The sequence below is a fragment of the Pongo abelii genome, chromosome 14 (assembly GCF_028885655.2).
Source record: "Pongo abelii isolate AG06213 chromosome 14, NHGRI_mPonAbe1-v2.0_pri, whole genome shotgun sequence".
Taxonomy (NCBI): domain Eukaryota; kingdom Metazoa; phylum Chordata; class Mammalia; order Primates; family Hominidae; genus Pongo; species Pongo abelii.
Genome location: NC_071999.2, coordinates 78665034 through 78681941, shown reverse-complemented (window position 1 = coordinate 78681941; position 16908 = coordinate 78665034). Strand labels below are relative to the sequence as shown.

Here is a 16908-nt window from a genome sequence, read left to right as displayed (position 1 = left end):
ACAGAAGTGTTACAGGTATGTGGAGCTTTTGTTCTCCTCAGTCCCCAGTGCCTGGGGTGGCTGCAGTCCCTTCAATCTATCAGAAAGTTCAGTTATCCTGTTGTGCCATATAAATATTATAATTTTCCATGTGTGTTATAAAAAATGTTGGAAGGCACAGTGTTAGGACATGACTCTGTGATGACGCTACCCTAGTGTGGCATCCTTGTCACTTGTCTAAACACAACCAATTGTACTCATTATATTACTATATTATAAATAACTGCTACATTCCATTTTTGATAAAATTATAAACTTTCCCTCATGAACAAATGAGAAAAATTATTTTTGTAACCTATCTACTTACAATTTTTAAATTAAATTAAAATTTTAAATTTTTTATTTTATATTATATTTCATCATTTTATATATATTATTTTGAGACAGGGTCTTGTTCTGCCACCCAGGGTTGAGGGCAGTGGCGTGAACATGGCTCACTGCAGCCCCAACCTCCTGGGCTCATGTGATCCTCCCACCTCAGACTCCCAAGTAGCTTAGCATCATAGGCACATACCACTATGCCCGGCTGACTTAAAAAAAAAATTTTTTTTTTTTTTTTTTGGTAAAGGCAGGGTCTCACAAGTTTTTGCCCAGGCTTTAAAAAGTTTTTAAAAAGAAGACTGTGGTAAAATACATATAACATAAGATTTATCCTATTAACTATTTTTATTTTTATTTTTTTTTGAGATGGAGTTTCACTCTTGTTGCCCAGGCTGGAGCGCAATGGCGTGATCTCGGCTCATCACAACCTCCCCCTCCCAGGTTCAAGCGATTCTCCTGCCTCAGCCTCCCGAGTAACTGGGATTACAGGCATGTACTACCACGCTTGGCTAATTTTTGTATTTTTAGTAGAGACGGGATTTCTCCATGTTGGTCAGGGTGGTCTCGAACTCCTGATCTCAGGTGATCCCCCCACCTTGGCCTCCCAAAGTGCTGGGATTACAGGTGTGAGCCACAGTGCCCGGCCAACCATTTTTAAATGTACATATCAGTGGTATTACTTACATTCACATTACGATGCAACTATCACTACTGTCCATCCATAGAACTCTTTTCATCTTGCTTGACTGAAACTCTATTTGTTAAACAATAAATGCCCATATCCCCTAGCCCCTGGTAACCACCATTCTACTTTCTGTCTCTATTAATGTGACTAGGTACAACCTATCTACTTTTATTTCCCTTTTGTACTAAGGGAAAGGATTAATAGATAGTGAATTGGCTAAAGTCAGACGTAAGAATATAGCAAGAAAGGAATAAAGTCTAGATATAGAAAATATATATTAGACATCCTATTCTTCAACAATTAAAAAGGAGCACAAGTTAGAAAATATTTTGTGAATATCATATTTTCTTTTCTTTTTTTTTTTTTGAGACAGAATCTCGCTCTTCACCCAGGCTGCAGTGCAGTGGCACAATCTCGGCTCACTGCAACCTCCGCCTCCTGGGTTCAAGCGATTCACTTGTCTCAGCCTCCTGAGTAGCTGGGATTACGGGTGCCTGCCACCACACCTGGCTAATTTTTGTATTTTTAGTAGAGATGGGGTTTCACCATGTTGGCCAGGATGGTCTCAAACTCCTGACCTCAGGTGAGCCGCCCACCTTGGCCTCCCAAAGTGTTGGGAGTACAGGCGTGAGCCACCACGCCTGGCCAATATCATATTTTCTTTGCCCTTGGAATTTCTAAATAACGCTCATCTTCACTTGTCAAAATCCATGCATTCTTTAAAGCCAAGCTCAAGTACTTCCTTTCTGACAAGGCAACCTAGAGTCCTCCAAAACCACAGTGTCTATTCTTTCTCTGAATTTTCGTAGCAATTTGTATTTCCTTTAAAGTGGGATACCCAGGCCAGGTGCAGTAGCTGATGACTATAATCCCAGCACTTTGAGATTATAGCCATGGTGGGAGGACTGCTTGAGCCCAGGAGTTCAAGACCAGCCTGAGCAATGCAGTGAGACCCTGCCTCTACAAAAAATAAAAAAAAATTAGCTGGGTGTGGTGGTGTGTACATGTGGTCTCAGTTATTTGGGAGGCTGAGTTGGGAGGATCACTTGAGCCTGGGAGGTTGAGGCTGCAGTGAGCCGTGTTCATGCCACTGCACTCCAGCCTGGGTGACAGAGCAAGACCCTGTCTCAAAAACAAAACAAAAAAAAGTAGGCTAACTGATTTTGCCTTATATTATTGTTTACTAAGCTTGATCCTACAGGAGCAGCAGTTTTAATGCTGATGCTATCTTAATGATCATCACAGGCTCTTGCATACAGTCAGTAAACACTTCTTGAATTGACTACACTAATTTTCCTTCCAGGCCAGGTGTGGTGGCTCACACCTGTAATCCCAGCACTTTGGGAGGCCAAGGTGGGTGAATCATCTGAGGTCAGGAGTTTGGAGACCAGCCTGGCCAACATGGTGAAACCCCATCTCCATAAAAAAATACAAAAAATTAGTGGGGCATGGTGGCATGTGCCTGTAATCCCAACTGCTCGGGAGGCTGAGGCAAGAGAACTGCTTGAACCCAGGAGGCGGAGGTTGCAGTGAGCCAAGACTGTGCCACCGCCCTCTAGCTTGGGTGACAGCGTGAGACTCTGGCTCAAAAAAAAAAAATTTTTTTTTCTTTCCAGATGACATATAGCTTTCCAAAGCTCTTCTAGGGAATCATGTCATTCATATAACCACTTATGTATCAATTATATAAACTTAATCTACCTATCCAACATACGCTAGCCAATGAGATAACAAACACAAGTCAAGGCCTGAACTACATCGTAAACTCACAAAAAATCAGACACTTCACACACTATACACTGGAGGTGCACAGTCGTATTGTTTGCTACCATACTTAGAGCCTAAGGCTTTTTTTTTTTTTTTGAGACCGGAGTCTTGCTGTGTCATCTAGGCTGGAGTGTGGAGGCACAATCTTGGCTCACTGCAACCTCCACCTCCCAGGTCCAAGTGATTCTCCTGCCTCAGCCTCCCAGGTAGCTGGGACTACAGGCATGCACCACCACACCTGAATAATTTTGGTATTTTTAGTAGAGACGGGGTTTCAGTATGTTGGCCAGGTTGGTCTCGAACTCCTGACCTCAGGTGATCCGTCTGCTTCGGCCTCTCAAAGTGCTGGGATTACAGGTGTGAGCCACTGCGCCCAAGCTCTTTTTTGTTTTAATGCTTGCAATCTACTTAGTGAAAAGACTAAAAGCAGAGTTGCTAGTATCTGCATTTTTAATAAGGTATTGAGAAAATAACGACAATGATGTGAATCCTGAGTATAAATTCTATTTTCGAATAGGATGGCAGCAGAAAAGCAGCAAAAGAGTCCCATACTGCTCAGGAAGGAAAGAGGAAAGTTGTTCTAAATCAGATTAGAATAGCTCTAGGTTTTTCTAAGAAAGAGATGAATGAGGCTGGAAAAAAAGGGATAGCACAGCAAAAAGCTACCTTAAGAGTGAAAGTAGGTGATTAGTGGGAATGAACTGGGTGTTTCTGAATAAAGAAGACTTAAGTTGCCTGTTGCAGAAGTAGCACTAACTAGAGTCATGGGAGGTGAAGCTTTCATTCTCCCTGTAGTTTACTTTAACATTAAAGTTCCCCACCCAGTTTAGAGTTTTAACAGCTAAGAACATAACTAAACTGGGGAGACAAATAACTGCTTTTTTTCTCCTCAGCAAATATTTATTGAGTATCTGCTTTGTTCAGATGCTATGCAAAACAAAAAGAATACAGTTTCTGTCCTTAAAGCACTTACATTCTGTGGTTCAATTAGTTTTTGTTGGTACACTAAGTGCCTGAACAACGACTCTGTCACATGGGTCACTTCCAAGGCCAGAGCTTTTCTAAAAAAGGGAATTTTGAGGTTGCCTTCATATGTAAATATCACTTGTACACTGTAAAACATTTGTATACATATAAAAAAGCACATTAAAAAAACGTCTTGTCAGGTGCCGTGGCTCACGCCTGTAATCCCAACACTTTGGGAAGCCGAGGTGGGCAGATCACGAGGTCAGGAGTTTGAGACCAGCCTGACCAACATGGTGAAACCTTGCCTCTACTGAAAATACAAAAATCAGCTGGGCATGGTGGCACGTGCTTGTAATCCCAGCTACTCAGGAGGCTGAGGCAGGAGAATCACTTGAACCTGGGAGGCGGAGGTTGCAGTAAGCTGAGATCGCGCCACTGCACTCCAGCCTGGGTGACAGAGTGAGAGACTCCATCTCCAAAAAAAAAAAAAAAAAAGTCTTCAGAGGAAGACCTAAGTGTCAAAAAAAAAAAAAAAAGTCAAGCTCTTATTTCTCCTCCTCTGCATCATAGCACTGCTCCCACTCCATTGCCCAGTTAACAGTAGTTTTGTGTGGCTCGCCTCATATTGTCAGTGCATATGGAAACGCTCATCCATCCACCCATCCATCACTGAATTTAATATCAGGGAAAAATACCTATAGCAAATACTTTCAGCCAAAGGATCTGGATTTAGAAATGTTTTCATTTTAGGTATAAAACCATGAGATTATAAAATGATTAGCTCTTACTTCAAATATTAGCATGGTAAATTTCTTATCAAAAAGTTCAGAGAAAATATAAAAAAGTATTCTTATAGAAAATTGAAAATATTCAAAAGAATAACTAAAAATTATGATGCCTGAAGAGAATCATAGCATGCTAGAACAAAAGGAGTCCAGAACTCATTTCATTATAACCTCCCACTTAATTTTATAGATAAGAACACACTGAGAACATTTAATGATTTGCCCCAGGTTATCTAGTCGGTTCACATTACTAATTCTGCATTAGCTTATAGTCTTTGATTTGACTTGTTTGTAGTATTACCTCTCAGTTTTCATTAGGACATAGCTGAGCTTGTACCGCTTTTGAAAAAAATTTCCCTTATTATTTAAAAAGAATTTTATTGTAGAATAAAATAGAAAATCCAGATAAGCAAAAATAAGGAAGGAAGAACTACCCAACTAATATTGAATCTTCTTAATTTTATCATCACTGCATAACCTTATCTGGAGGTACTGGGGAAATCTTATTGTTACTCATGTACTGATTGATTATAGCCGGTATTCCAGAAAATCACAATCAGGTTACCAAGCTAAAGCCAGAAATGCAGAAGGTCAGGGTCAGAAGGAGTAGTGCCACTGCCTGGAGCAGAGTAGGATCAGAAAGGCAGATCAGAGAGTGCTGACAGGCTTTAAGTATTCAGCTGTATCTTGTGGTTTTCATCTGACCCTATTTCCCATTAATGTGTATGTATTCAATCTGCTTTCTTCCTATAGATTATAATAGACGCAGCATAGCGTCTGCCACAATCTCTGCCCACTCTCTGAGCAAAACTTGCCTAGCCATAGCCCTTAATAAACAGTCCTCGGCAGCTGTATTGGGAACTGTGTGACTCCTGCTCACCATTAAGGGCAGCCATTCTGTAGGCTGGGTAATAAGCTTAGGAAGTCTTGCCAAAAAGGGGTATCACCCAACAAGAATTAGCTATGCCAATTAGATTGTTAGTCTTGGAAAATACAGGGAGAACTACATTATAAGAGAGTAGATGCAGAAAGGATGTACAGAAACCTGTTTCAAGACAAAGGGCTGTGAGCAAGTTAATGAGGAAGTGGAAAATATGAGTAAGCAGAAACTAGAGGAGAAACAAAGAGAAGCTGATGTACTACAGAGGAAAAGATGCATGGACTCAGCCGCCTTGTGTCCAGGCTAGTCAACTGAGCCATCCTGTTTTCTCCCATCTGTCAGCTTAGTCTACATTACTGCCATACGTATCCTTAAAATAATTGTCCCTTATTTTATTTTATTTTTTGAGGCAGAGTTTCACTCTCTCACCCAGGCGGGGAGTGCAGTGGTGCCATCTCACCGACAATTCTCCTGCCTGTCTCCCAAGTAGCTGGGACTACAGGCGTGTGCCACCACACCCGGGTAATTTTTGTATTTTTAGTAGAGATAGGGTTTCACCATGTTGGCCAGCCTGGTCTTGAACTCCTGACCTCAGGTGATCCTCCCACTTTGGCCTCCCAAAGTGCTGGGATTAGAGGTGTGAGCCACCATGCCTGCCCAATTGTCCCTTATCTGATCTAAACTGCAACTTTCATTTTTTTAAAAAGGGAGGTTGAATTATATAATCACTAAAAAATCTCTTTCATCCTATTCATCTTGAGTAGCATTATCTGCATGTATAATAAAATGACTGAGATCAGAAGTTCTCATATTTGAGTGATTATTATATTCATCTCAGGAGTTAAAAAAATTAAGATTCTGGGGACTCACTGAATCAGAATATCAGAGAAAATCTTTCCGGTTTTGAGTCTCTATGTTTAGCAGATAAAAATCATGTTTCTCCTGAGAAATGAAAGCATGATTGAGAAACCATTTGAAGTAAAATGGAATATTTAATAATGTTACTCCTATTTTAATTCTCTTGCCTTTTAATCTTGATTCTTATTATTTGTAAAAATATATAGTTTTCAATATTTCCCAATTTATTTTCTCTATTTTCAAAAATTGGCACATAATAACTGTACATATTTTTGGTATTTTACCTGCTTTTAATCCAAATTTTTCTTATTTCTTTTTCTTTAATTTCTGTGCACATATATTTTTAGCTAACAATGCATTTCAGTTTATGTTAATTGATTTCACACTTTATGAGGAATTACAGCAAAATATACTATCATCTATAAGATAGGTAATATACACATTTAGAAAATGGATTAATGCAAATCCTTCAAGGTCTTTTCATGAAACATGTTTGTGGAATCTACTCATTTCATAAATGTAAAAGGAAAAAATTAAAATACATTTAGTAAGAATCAGGAATATTAAAATTATGAGTTTTAAAAATTGTACTTACAAAGAGTGTTGGTTTAGGTGTAAGTATATTGTCTTCATGCTCTTTAGGCACATTCAAAGTCTTTGATTTCTGATTTTCTGTCACATTTTTTGGTTCTGTTTTAGTGAGAAGTAAGCTGTTCTCAGAATGTTTACTATGCATCTTAACGAGAATCTGTTTCATTGCTGCCAATTCCTGTTGATATATGAAAACAGAAGAAAGTAGCAAGTGTGGTTTTAGTAAGCAGACTAATAATGATTAATATTAAAATATTTTTAAGTAGAAGAAACAATTATACTACACACATAAGTTGTGAAAATAAAATAGTAATTACAATCATGCACATGAATCTTTTGATCACTAATACTCATTTAATATAACTGACAATTACAACATTCTATAGTCTAGTGGTTTCCACGTTTTTCTGCACACTGAAATCACCTGTGGAGCTTCAAATATTGCCAGTGATGACTGTGTCCCAACCCCAGAGACTGTGAGATAATTGCTGTGGTGTGGCCTGGGCTTCGGAATTTTTTTTTTTTTTTTTTTTAGATAGGATCTCACTGTTACCCAGGCTGGAGTGCAGTGGTGTGGTCTCGGCTCACTGCAGCCTCTACGTTCCGGGCTCAAGCCATCCTCCTGCCTCAGTGCCTGAGTAGCTGGGACTACAGGCACATGCCACCATGCCCGGCTAATTTTTTTGTATTTTGGAATTTTTGAAGATCTCAAGTGATTTTAATAGACAGACAAATTCGGGAACCACTGGCATAGCTACCTTCCACTGTAGATGCTCTACATATATTCACTGAGTAGACTATTTAAGCATTTAACTTTTTCTCTTCTTTTAAACTGTTGCATTTCCTTTGAAGTCTTATATAAAGATGGTAGAGAAAAAGAATCCAATCCTGGCTACTAGTCAGCAGTTAAACAGTAAGTTTAATACAGATTCAGGATTTCTTTAGCTGTATTATCCCTTATCCTTTTACAAATGATTAGTGGGGTTGGCTTCAGTTGCCCTCTGAACTAAGAATTAATTGTGATGAACTTTTTGAAGAGATCAAAAATTTCACCCGTTCTTTCTCCCAAGTGTATTTGTCTTTCATATCCATAGACAAATCTTTAGTACATAACACTAGTTAGTGGGTATTTATGATTAATTACTAAATTGATACATCATATACAAGTATATGGAGAGATGACAGGCTAAACTCTTCTTAATCTTTATTTATCAGAACAGAACAGTGGTAGGCTATATAACAGGTAATTTTTTCCTATTATCTTATTGTATCTTCATGCCAAAACACAAAAGTTATGGTGACAGAACGATGTTCTGCTCTCTTCTACTAATCTGTTTATAGACACCAGCTTTGTGTCACAGCAAGTTCCTATAGGCCTTTCTCTTCTGGCCGTCACTAGTTCTATTTAGAACCATCTTACTTGAGTGAGTATTTTAAAGCAGTGTTGCTGAGTTTAAGCCATATAACCTTAATAGATTTTAGGGCCGCGAGAGGTGTCAGAAGAAACGGTGCCAGAATCCTTTCTCCTTTCTGCAGTAGTGGGCCTGGCTTGGCCAATGTACATGAGAATGCATATACTTGCAGACATTGCCAATCTGATATATGATTATCTGGGCCATTTGGGGACTCTTTTTGCTTTCAAGATTATGTTGTTTCATTTATATGCTCCACTACGGTGAAGTATATAATTATTGATTTGATGTCAAACGGGTATGGTGTTATGGTAGATTTCAGCTCCTGTTCCACTTACCAAGATAAGTAGAAGGGAAAGCCTATGAAAAGAAAAACTTTCTATCTGAAAGAACATCTCTTTATTAGCCATAACTTTTCTATCTTTGGCATGAAGATAAAATAAGAGCAAAAATCCCCTCCAAAACAATCTAGCACTATTCTACAGATAAATAAGGTAAAGGGGGGTTTAGTGGTCAGGAGATTAGAAGGGAAATTCACATCTTTGCTTTATCCTAAGATCACCCCAGTTTGGGGTGTTGTCATAGTACCACTTTCGTTAATGTGACTGTACAAAAAATATTAGCAGTTTCTGAAATCCAGGCAAAGAACACTTTAAGAGCAGCAAAATTCTGTAAAATTCTTATTAGGATAATACAGCTACAGTGGGTACCAAAATAACATTTAGAACACATTTTCAATTTTATTATGTTTGGCTTATATAATGATCCAATTTATAGCGATGGTAAATTTGAACAAAGAAAATTCCACTTCAATTTTTTTTTTTAGAGAGAGGGTCTTGCTCTGTTGTCCATGCCAGAGTGCTATGGTGTGATCACAGTTCATTCAAACTATCCTACCGCCTCAGCCTCCTGAGTAGCTAGGACTACAGGCGCATGCCCCCACACCCAGCTAATTTTTAAATTTTGGGTAGAGATGAGGTCTTACTATGTTGCTCAGGCTGGTCTCTCACTCCTGGCCTCAAGTGATTCTCCAGCCTTGGCCTCCCAAAGTGTGGGATTATAGGCATGAGCCACTGCACCTGGCCAAGCACATGTAGTGGTACTATTTTAGTATGAAGCTATTAGCAAACGACATATCTATTCTTGACATTATTATTGTTTAAACTTACGCTGCCTAATCTAGTTCAATGAGCTTTAGTTTTATAATTGATAAAATGTGAGCTTCTGTTACCTTTTAGGATTTTTGCCAGTCTGATAAGTGTTTGTGTATGTTTATTTTGCATTCCTTTTACAGTGAAGTTGAGCAGTTTTTTTTTTTTTTTTTTATATATTGAAGGTTTTTATTTTTCAGTTGATCGCCTTGGCCCATTTTTCTACTGAGTGGTCATTTTCTTATACATTTCAAGGAGCTCTTTATATGTTAGGGAAATTAGCCCTTTGTCTTTAATATATTAGAGTGTCAATTTTTCCAGTTTATCTCTTACTTGACTTTGTTTATGACCCCCCCCCTTTTTTGTTTTCAAGAACATTTGATTGTGATGTAGCAGAATATGTCAATCTTTTCTTCTATGGTCTTCTCCATGTGTTCTTCCTATATTTTCTTAAGTTACTTTTGTGGTTTTTCTTTTTTTTTTTTTTGAGATGGAGTCTCGCTCTGTCGCCCAGGCTGGAGTGCAGTGGCAAGATGTCGGCTCACTGCAATCTCCGCCTCCCAGGTTCAAGCAATTCTCTGCCTCAGCCTCCAGAGTAGCTAGGATTACAAGCACCCACCACCACGCTCGGCTAATTTTTGTATTTTTAATAGAGACGGGGTTTCACCATCTTGGCCAGGCTGGTCTTGAAGTCCTGACCTCGTGATCCACTCGTCTTGGCCTCCCAAAGTGCTGGGATTACAGGTGTGAGCCACCGCGCCTGGCCTCTTTTCTTTTTCAAACATATAGATCTTTCATTGGTTTAAAGTTTATCCCGGCTTATGGTGAAACACATGAATCCAACATCTGTCCCCTCAAGATGGCTCTCCTATAACAACATCATGTACGGAAGAGACCATTTTTTCCCCCACTGATGCCATCTTTATAATGTACTAAACTGCCATAAGTATATTATTTATTTACGGACTTTAAAACTCTGTTTCTACAGTCTGTCTATTTATGCACCCATGTCACACTGTTTTAGTGTTTTACTCTTTAATGAATGAGGTATTTTTCTGGCTGTATTCTTGGAGATAGGCGTGGGATCATGCTGAATGGAAAACAAAATTAGAAAGAACTTTTTTTTTTTTTTTTTTTTTGAGACGGAGTCTTATTCTGTTGCCCGGGTTGGAGTGCAGTGGTGTGATCTCGGCTCACTGCAACCTCTGCCTCCCAGGTTCAAGCAATTCTCTGCTTCAGTCTCCCACATAGCTGGGATTACAGGTGCCCACTACCATGCCCGGCTAATTTTTTGTTATTTTTAGTAGAGACGGGGTTTCACCATCTTGGCCAGGCTGGTCTTGAACTCCTGACCTCATGATCCACCCACCTCAGCCTCCCAAAATGCTGGGATTATAGGTGTGAGCCACCACACTTAGCCGCAAGAACCTCTTTATTATATTAAGTGTTCATAGCCATGAAAGTATTTGAATATGTCTTACACCGACCTTTTTGACATAAATTGTCCTATCCTAGTTGATGTTACTATTACAATGAAATGATCATGATTCATGAGATCCCAATTCACAAACTGACAAAGCAAACAGGAAACAATCGAACATAACAAGCAATAATTAGAAAACGTTTTTGTCACTACAAAGAGAAATTCTTTGGTAAGATGAAATCATTTTGAAGCCCTCTGCTTTGCTTCTAACTTGGTTCGGTTCTTATCCTGTGTCTGGCTTCTGGGTATTGGCTTCATCTTGTATTTCAGATTCTGCTCTCATTGTTTGCATTTGAGTTTGGCATCTCATTTCCCTGCCTTTTGATTCTACTTTCCTCTTCTATAACTATCATTTTTCTGATTGGTCAGTGGGTTTATTTGCAGCATCGCCTCATTATTTGTAAATATTGTTTATTGCAGAGAATGTGACTACAGAAAAGGAAACTGTGATGCTCAAAGAAGAATGTTTTAAGTACTAAGTTCGACTGGATTCTTTTTCTTATACTGTATCTACTGCTCAAAAATCATGCCATTGATTTAGGTTCCTATTTGTACTTCAACTTTGTAACAAATATTTTTTTCCCCTCTTTTCAGAGTTTCTGCCCTTCTGTTTTCTCATTGATAGAAACAATGTACGCCTTTTTCCTTATTATCTAATATTATCTAGCCTCTTAATCGTGTTGTTTGCTGAGATTAATTCTGCACTGACTGCTTTTAAGACTGAAATTTCTTTTTATTGTACACTTTGGCAAGTTCCACTATTTCTCGCACTTCCCTCTCTTTCCCTTCCCCGCCTCCGGCATCTACCTCCCTTTCTCCTTTTTTTTTCTTTTTTTTTTGAGACAGGTTCTTGCTCTGTTGCTCAGGCTGTAGTGCGGTGGTGCAAATATGGCTCACTGCAGTGCCTTCACTCTGGGGCTCAAGGGATCCTACTGCTTTAGCCTCCTGAGCCGCTGGCACCACATGTACCTACCACTGTCCCTGGCTAACTTTTTAACTTTTTGTAGAGACTTTGTTACCCAGGCTAGTCTTGAACTCCCTCCCTCATTCTGTTATTTGATGGCATACAATTTATTAATGTTCTGAGAGGGTGCTGGTGCTGTAAAAGAAATGTGCTTTCATGGTATTACTGCTCTGTCTTCTAAAATCAAATTTCTGAAAACTCTGATGCCATCCTGATTCTTTTTTTTTTGAAACAGAGTCTCGCTCTGTCGCCCAGGCTAGAGTGCAGTGCCACGATCTTGGCTCACTGCAAGCTCCGCCTCCTGGGTTCACGCCATTCTCCTGCCTCAGCCTCCCGAGTAGCTGGGACTACAGGCGCCCATCACCACGTCCGGCTAATTTTTTGTATTTTTAGTAGAGTCGGGGTTTCACCGTGTTAGCCAGGATACCATCCTGATTCTTTATTTCCTTGTAGGTATTTTCTTTCTTGCGAGAATCTTCTATGTCCTTTGGCTTTCCATCTTTTTACCTTTTTCTAAGTTTTTGGAGGGTTTCTTAACTTTTCCTATATCCCTCTATTGGCATTTTTACTTATACTTTATTGATTTCATGATTTTGATTTTCACAATTCTTCAAAATATCACAATTTTTTTAAATTTTTATTTTCTGGAGACAGGTCTTGCTCTGTCGCCCAGGCTGGAGTGCAGTGGCACAATCTTGGCTTACTACAACCTCTGCCTCCTGGGCTCAAGCGATCCTCCCACCTTAGCCTCTTGAGTAGCTGGGTCTACAGGCATGCACCAACCATGCCTGGCTAATTATTTTTGTATTTTTTTGTATAAATGGGGTTTCGCCATGTTGCCCAGGCTGGACTCAAGCAATCCACTCGCCTTGGCCTCTCAAAATGTGGGGATTACAGGCGTGAGCCACTGCGTCTGGCCCACTGATTTTTATATTACAGAAATATTACTTTTCCAAATCTTTCTGAAGAAATTAATTATAACAATGTGGAAGTTCTTTTCTGCTCCAGAATTTGTTTTTCCCTCTGGGGAAGGGGGTCAGTTTATCTGTTTATTGCTATTTTTTTTCCTTCTATGCTTTTTCTTCCAGTTTCTGATAGTTTTTGGTTGTGTGATCCCATTTATGAATAAAGGACCAGCTCACATGTTTTCTTTCTGCCATATGGCCTTTTTTTTTTCTTCTGAGACAAGGTCTGGCTCTATCACCCAGGCTGGAGTGCAATGGTGTGATTTTGGCTCACCTCTGCCTCCCAGGCTCAAGCAATGGTTCCACCTCAGCCTCCTTGGCAGCTGGAACTCCAGGCATGTACCACCATGCCTGGCTAATTATTATTATTTTTTTTATCTTTTATTTTTGTGGAGATGGGGTTTCACCACGTTGCACAGGCTGGTCTCAAACTTGTGAGTTCAAGTGATCTGCCTGCCTCGGCATCCCAAAGTGGGGCTATTCATCTTAATGACACCGTTGAGTACAATCTCTGTGTACGTGGATGCGATAATTTGTGTAGCAGGATTTACCCTAAGGTTCTCAGGCAGAAAGTAAGCTCCCTTCTCAAAATGACAAAATGCAAAGTATTCTAATCTAGAGCTTCGTTTCATTCTGGCAGTTCTAGCCTAGGCCTGGCAGGTGCTTCATTAATTTAGAAAGTTATTTTCAAAATATTTTTTAAATTCTGTTTTAAATTTATAGAAATATTATTTGTTCATTGTAAAATTCAAAAACTGTAAAAGTGCCTTCCCTCAATCCTCTTTTCCTTTTACCACTTGTTTAAGACATTGATTGATTGATTGATTGATTGAGACAGGGTCTCACTCTTATGTCCAGGCTGGACTGCAGTGGTGCGATTGTAGTTCACTGCAGCCTCAAACTCCCGAGCTTAAGCTATCTTCCCATTTTGGCTTACCAAAGCTCTGGGATTAAAAGTGTGAGCCACTGTGCCCAGCTGAGACAGTTTTAAAAAAATTGAGATGGGGGCCGGGCGCGGTGGCTGACGCCTGTAATCCCAGCACTTTGGGAGGCCGAAGTGGGTGGATCACGAGGTCAGGAGATCAAGACCATCCTGGCTAACATGGTGAAACCCCGTCTCTACTAAAAACACAAAAAATTAGCCAGGCGAGGTGGCCGGCGCCTGTAGTCCCAGCTACTCGGGAGGCTGAGGCAGGAGAATGGCATGAATCCAGGAGGCGGAGGTTGCAGTGAGCCGAGATCGTGCCACTGCACTCCAGCCTGGGCGACAGAGCAAGACTCCATCTAAAAAAAAAAAAAAAAAAAAAATTGAGATGGGGGTGTGTTGCCCAGGCTGGTCTTGAATTCCTAGGCTCAAGTGATCCACCTGCCTCAGCCTCCCAAAGTGCTGGGATTACAGGTGTGAGCCACCAAATCTGGCCAGCTGAAACATTTCAATACTATTCTATAACGTAGTCTGATGAAATCTGATATGCTTTCATACTAACTTTCAGAAAGTTAACAGTATATGTTGTAATTCTAGTATATCAAATACATAATAAAATTACCATTACTATATGGATAATCGAACCATTCATTAACATTAACAAATGAAGAACTGCATCTGATTATACAACTGAAACTTGGAATAAAACTAAAAACTAACAAAAACTATGTTGCAGTATAATAATTACTTTTCAAAATTGAAGAGTTAAGGGCAAGGACGTTCTTGTGAAATTTCCAGATGATGATGATGATGATGATGATGATGATGATGACTGCATAAACAATCTCTATGAGAGAGATAAACTGTTCTTTTGAATCCAAAAGCATGTATCTTGGCCATTTAATATTAACTATTTGCATAAGTGGTGGCATATTAAAACAGCTCAGCTGTACAGCAGCTGCTTAACAGTATTGCATAGTTGATGCCAATAAATTGCTGAAAGTTGTAAACTCTGCAAAGATGTTGGCAAGGAGACACATAGATAGCATTTCTTGATGAAAATAGCCTTAACAAGCATAATGCAAACTATGTGCTTCACTGGAGGTTAAATGGAAGTGCTTTTATATAGGAATAACAATGCATCGTGACTAGTAAGTCATATGACTCTGTGCATCTCTCTTGAAGTAACACAAGTTAAAAACCAGTCTTGTTTTAAACCAAATACATATATATTTTGGATATTTAAAATTAATTAATTAATTTATTTATTTCAGATGGAGTCTCGCTCTGTCGCTCAGGCTGGAGTGCAGTGGCATGATCTTGGCTCATTGCAACCTCTACCTCCCGGGTTCAGACGATTCTCCTACTTCAGTCTCCTGAGTAGCTGGGATTACAGGCATGTGTCACCACACCTGGCTAATTTTTGTGTTTTCAGTAGAGATGGGGTTTCACCATGTTGGCCAGGCTGGTCTCAAACTCCTGACCTTGGGTGATCCACCCACCTTGGCCTTCCAAAGTGCTGGTATTACAGGTGTGAGCCACCGTGCCCAGCTTTAAACTTCATTTAAAAGGTGTTTTTTTTTTTTTTTTTTTGAGATGGAGAGATGGAGTCTTGCTCTGTCATACAGGCTGGAGTGTAGTGGCACAATCTTGGCTCACTGCAACCTCTGCCTCCCAAGTTCAAGCGATTCTCCTGCCTCAGCCTCCTGAGTAGCTGGTACTACAGGTGCACGCCACCATGCCTGGCTAATTTTTGTATTTTTAGTAGAGACAGGGTTTCACCATGTTGGCCAGGCTGGTCCCGAACTCCTGGTCTCAGGTGATCCACCTGCCTCGGCCTCCCAAAGTGCTGGGATTACAGGCGTGAGCCACTGTACCTGGCATTTTTTTTTTTTTTTTTTTTTTTTTTTTTGAGATGGAGTCTTGCTTTGTTGCCCAGGCTGGAATGCAGTGGTGCAATCTCAGCTCACTGCAACCTCTGTCTCCTGGGTTCAAATGATTCTCCTGCCTCAGCCTCCAGAGTAGCTGAGACTACAGGTGTGCACCACCATGCCCAGCTAATTTTTATATTTTTAGTGTACATGGGGTTTCACCATGTTGGCCAGTCTGATCTCGAACTCCTGACCTCAAGTGATCCACCTGTGTCAGCCTCCCAAAGTGCTGAGATTACAGGCATGAGCCTCAGTGCCTGGCTGGGCATTTTTAAATAAAGCATTTTATGACGGAAATTTTCAATGATACAAAAATGGAGGGGATAGAATACTGAGTCCCCAGTTTCCACTGCCCAACTTCAATTATCAACATTTTGTCAATATTTTCTTTCTCAAATAGCGTTCCTGAGATATAATTCACATACCACACAGTTCATCCATTTGAAGTATATAATTCAATGGTTTTTAGTATATTCACGGACACATTCAACAATTACCAGTCAATTTTAAAACATTTCCATCATCTCAAAAAAAAAACAAAAACAAAAAACAAAAACAAACCAAAACCCAAGAAACTCTGATTGCTTTAACTATACCCTCCTATCCTGCCACACCCCCACCACTCTAGTTCTAAGCTGTCACTAATCAATCTACTTTTTGTCCTTGTAGAATTCCCAGTTCTAGATAGTTCACATGAGTGGAATCATATACCGTCTGTTTTTTTTGTGACTGGCTTCTTTCACTTGGTATAATGTTTTTAAAGTTCATCCATGTTGTACCATCTATCAGTACTTCCTTCCTTTTATGGCAAAATCATATTCCACTGCATGGATATACCAAATTTTGTTTACTCATCAGCTGAAGGACATTTGGGTTATTTCCACTTTTTGGTTACTATGAATAATGTTGCACTCATAAACACTGACACATTTTGAAATAGTGAAAAGTTTTGTGTGCAAATTTTTGTGTGGATATGTTTCAATTTCTTTTGTGTATATATCTGGGCATAGAGCTGCTGGGTTGTATGTAACTCTATGTTTAACTGTTTGAGGAACTACCAGGATTGTTTTGTCAACACTGTTTTATCTATTTCCTTACCAGATTTTCCCCCTGATATATATTAACACATATTCCAGATCTCAGATAATTTCTTTTTCTTTTTTTTGAGATGGAGACTCACTCTGT

General features: G+C 39.6%; 1 protein-coding gene across 7 annotated transcripts in view; it reads right to left on the bottom strand.

Moving 5' to 3' along the window:
• Nucleotides 1-16908, bottom strand: part of PIBF1 (progesterone immunomodulatory binding factor 1) — a 233908-nt gene that overhangs the window by 10294 nt on the left and 206706 nt on the right. For 6 of the 7 annotated variants that reach the window (XM_024230714.3, XM_024230719.3, XM_024230716.3 and 3 more), the window contains one exon: nucleotides 6897-7070. In XM_024230714.3, coding sequence (XP_024086482.2) covers nucleotides 6897-7070 — 174 coding nt within the window. Of the gene's footprint in view, nucleotides 1-6896; nucleotides 7071-16908 lie in introns of those variants that run through there. The other variant, XM_054529103.2, reaches the window with a different exon arrangement.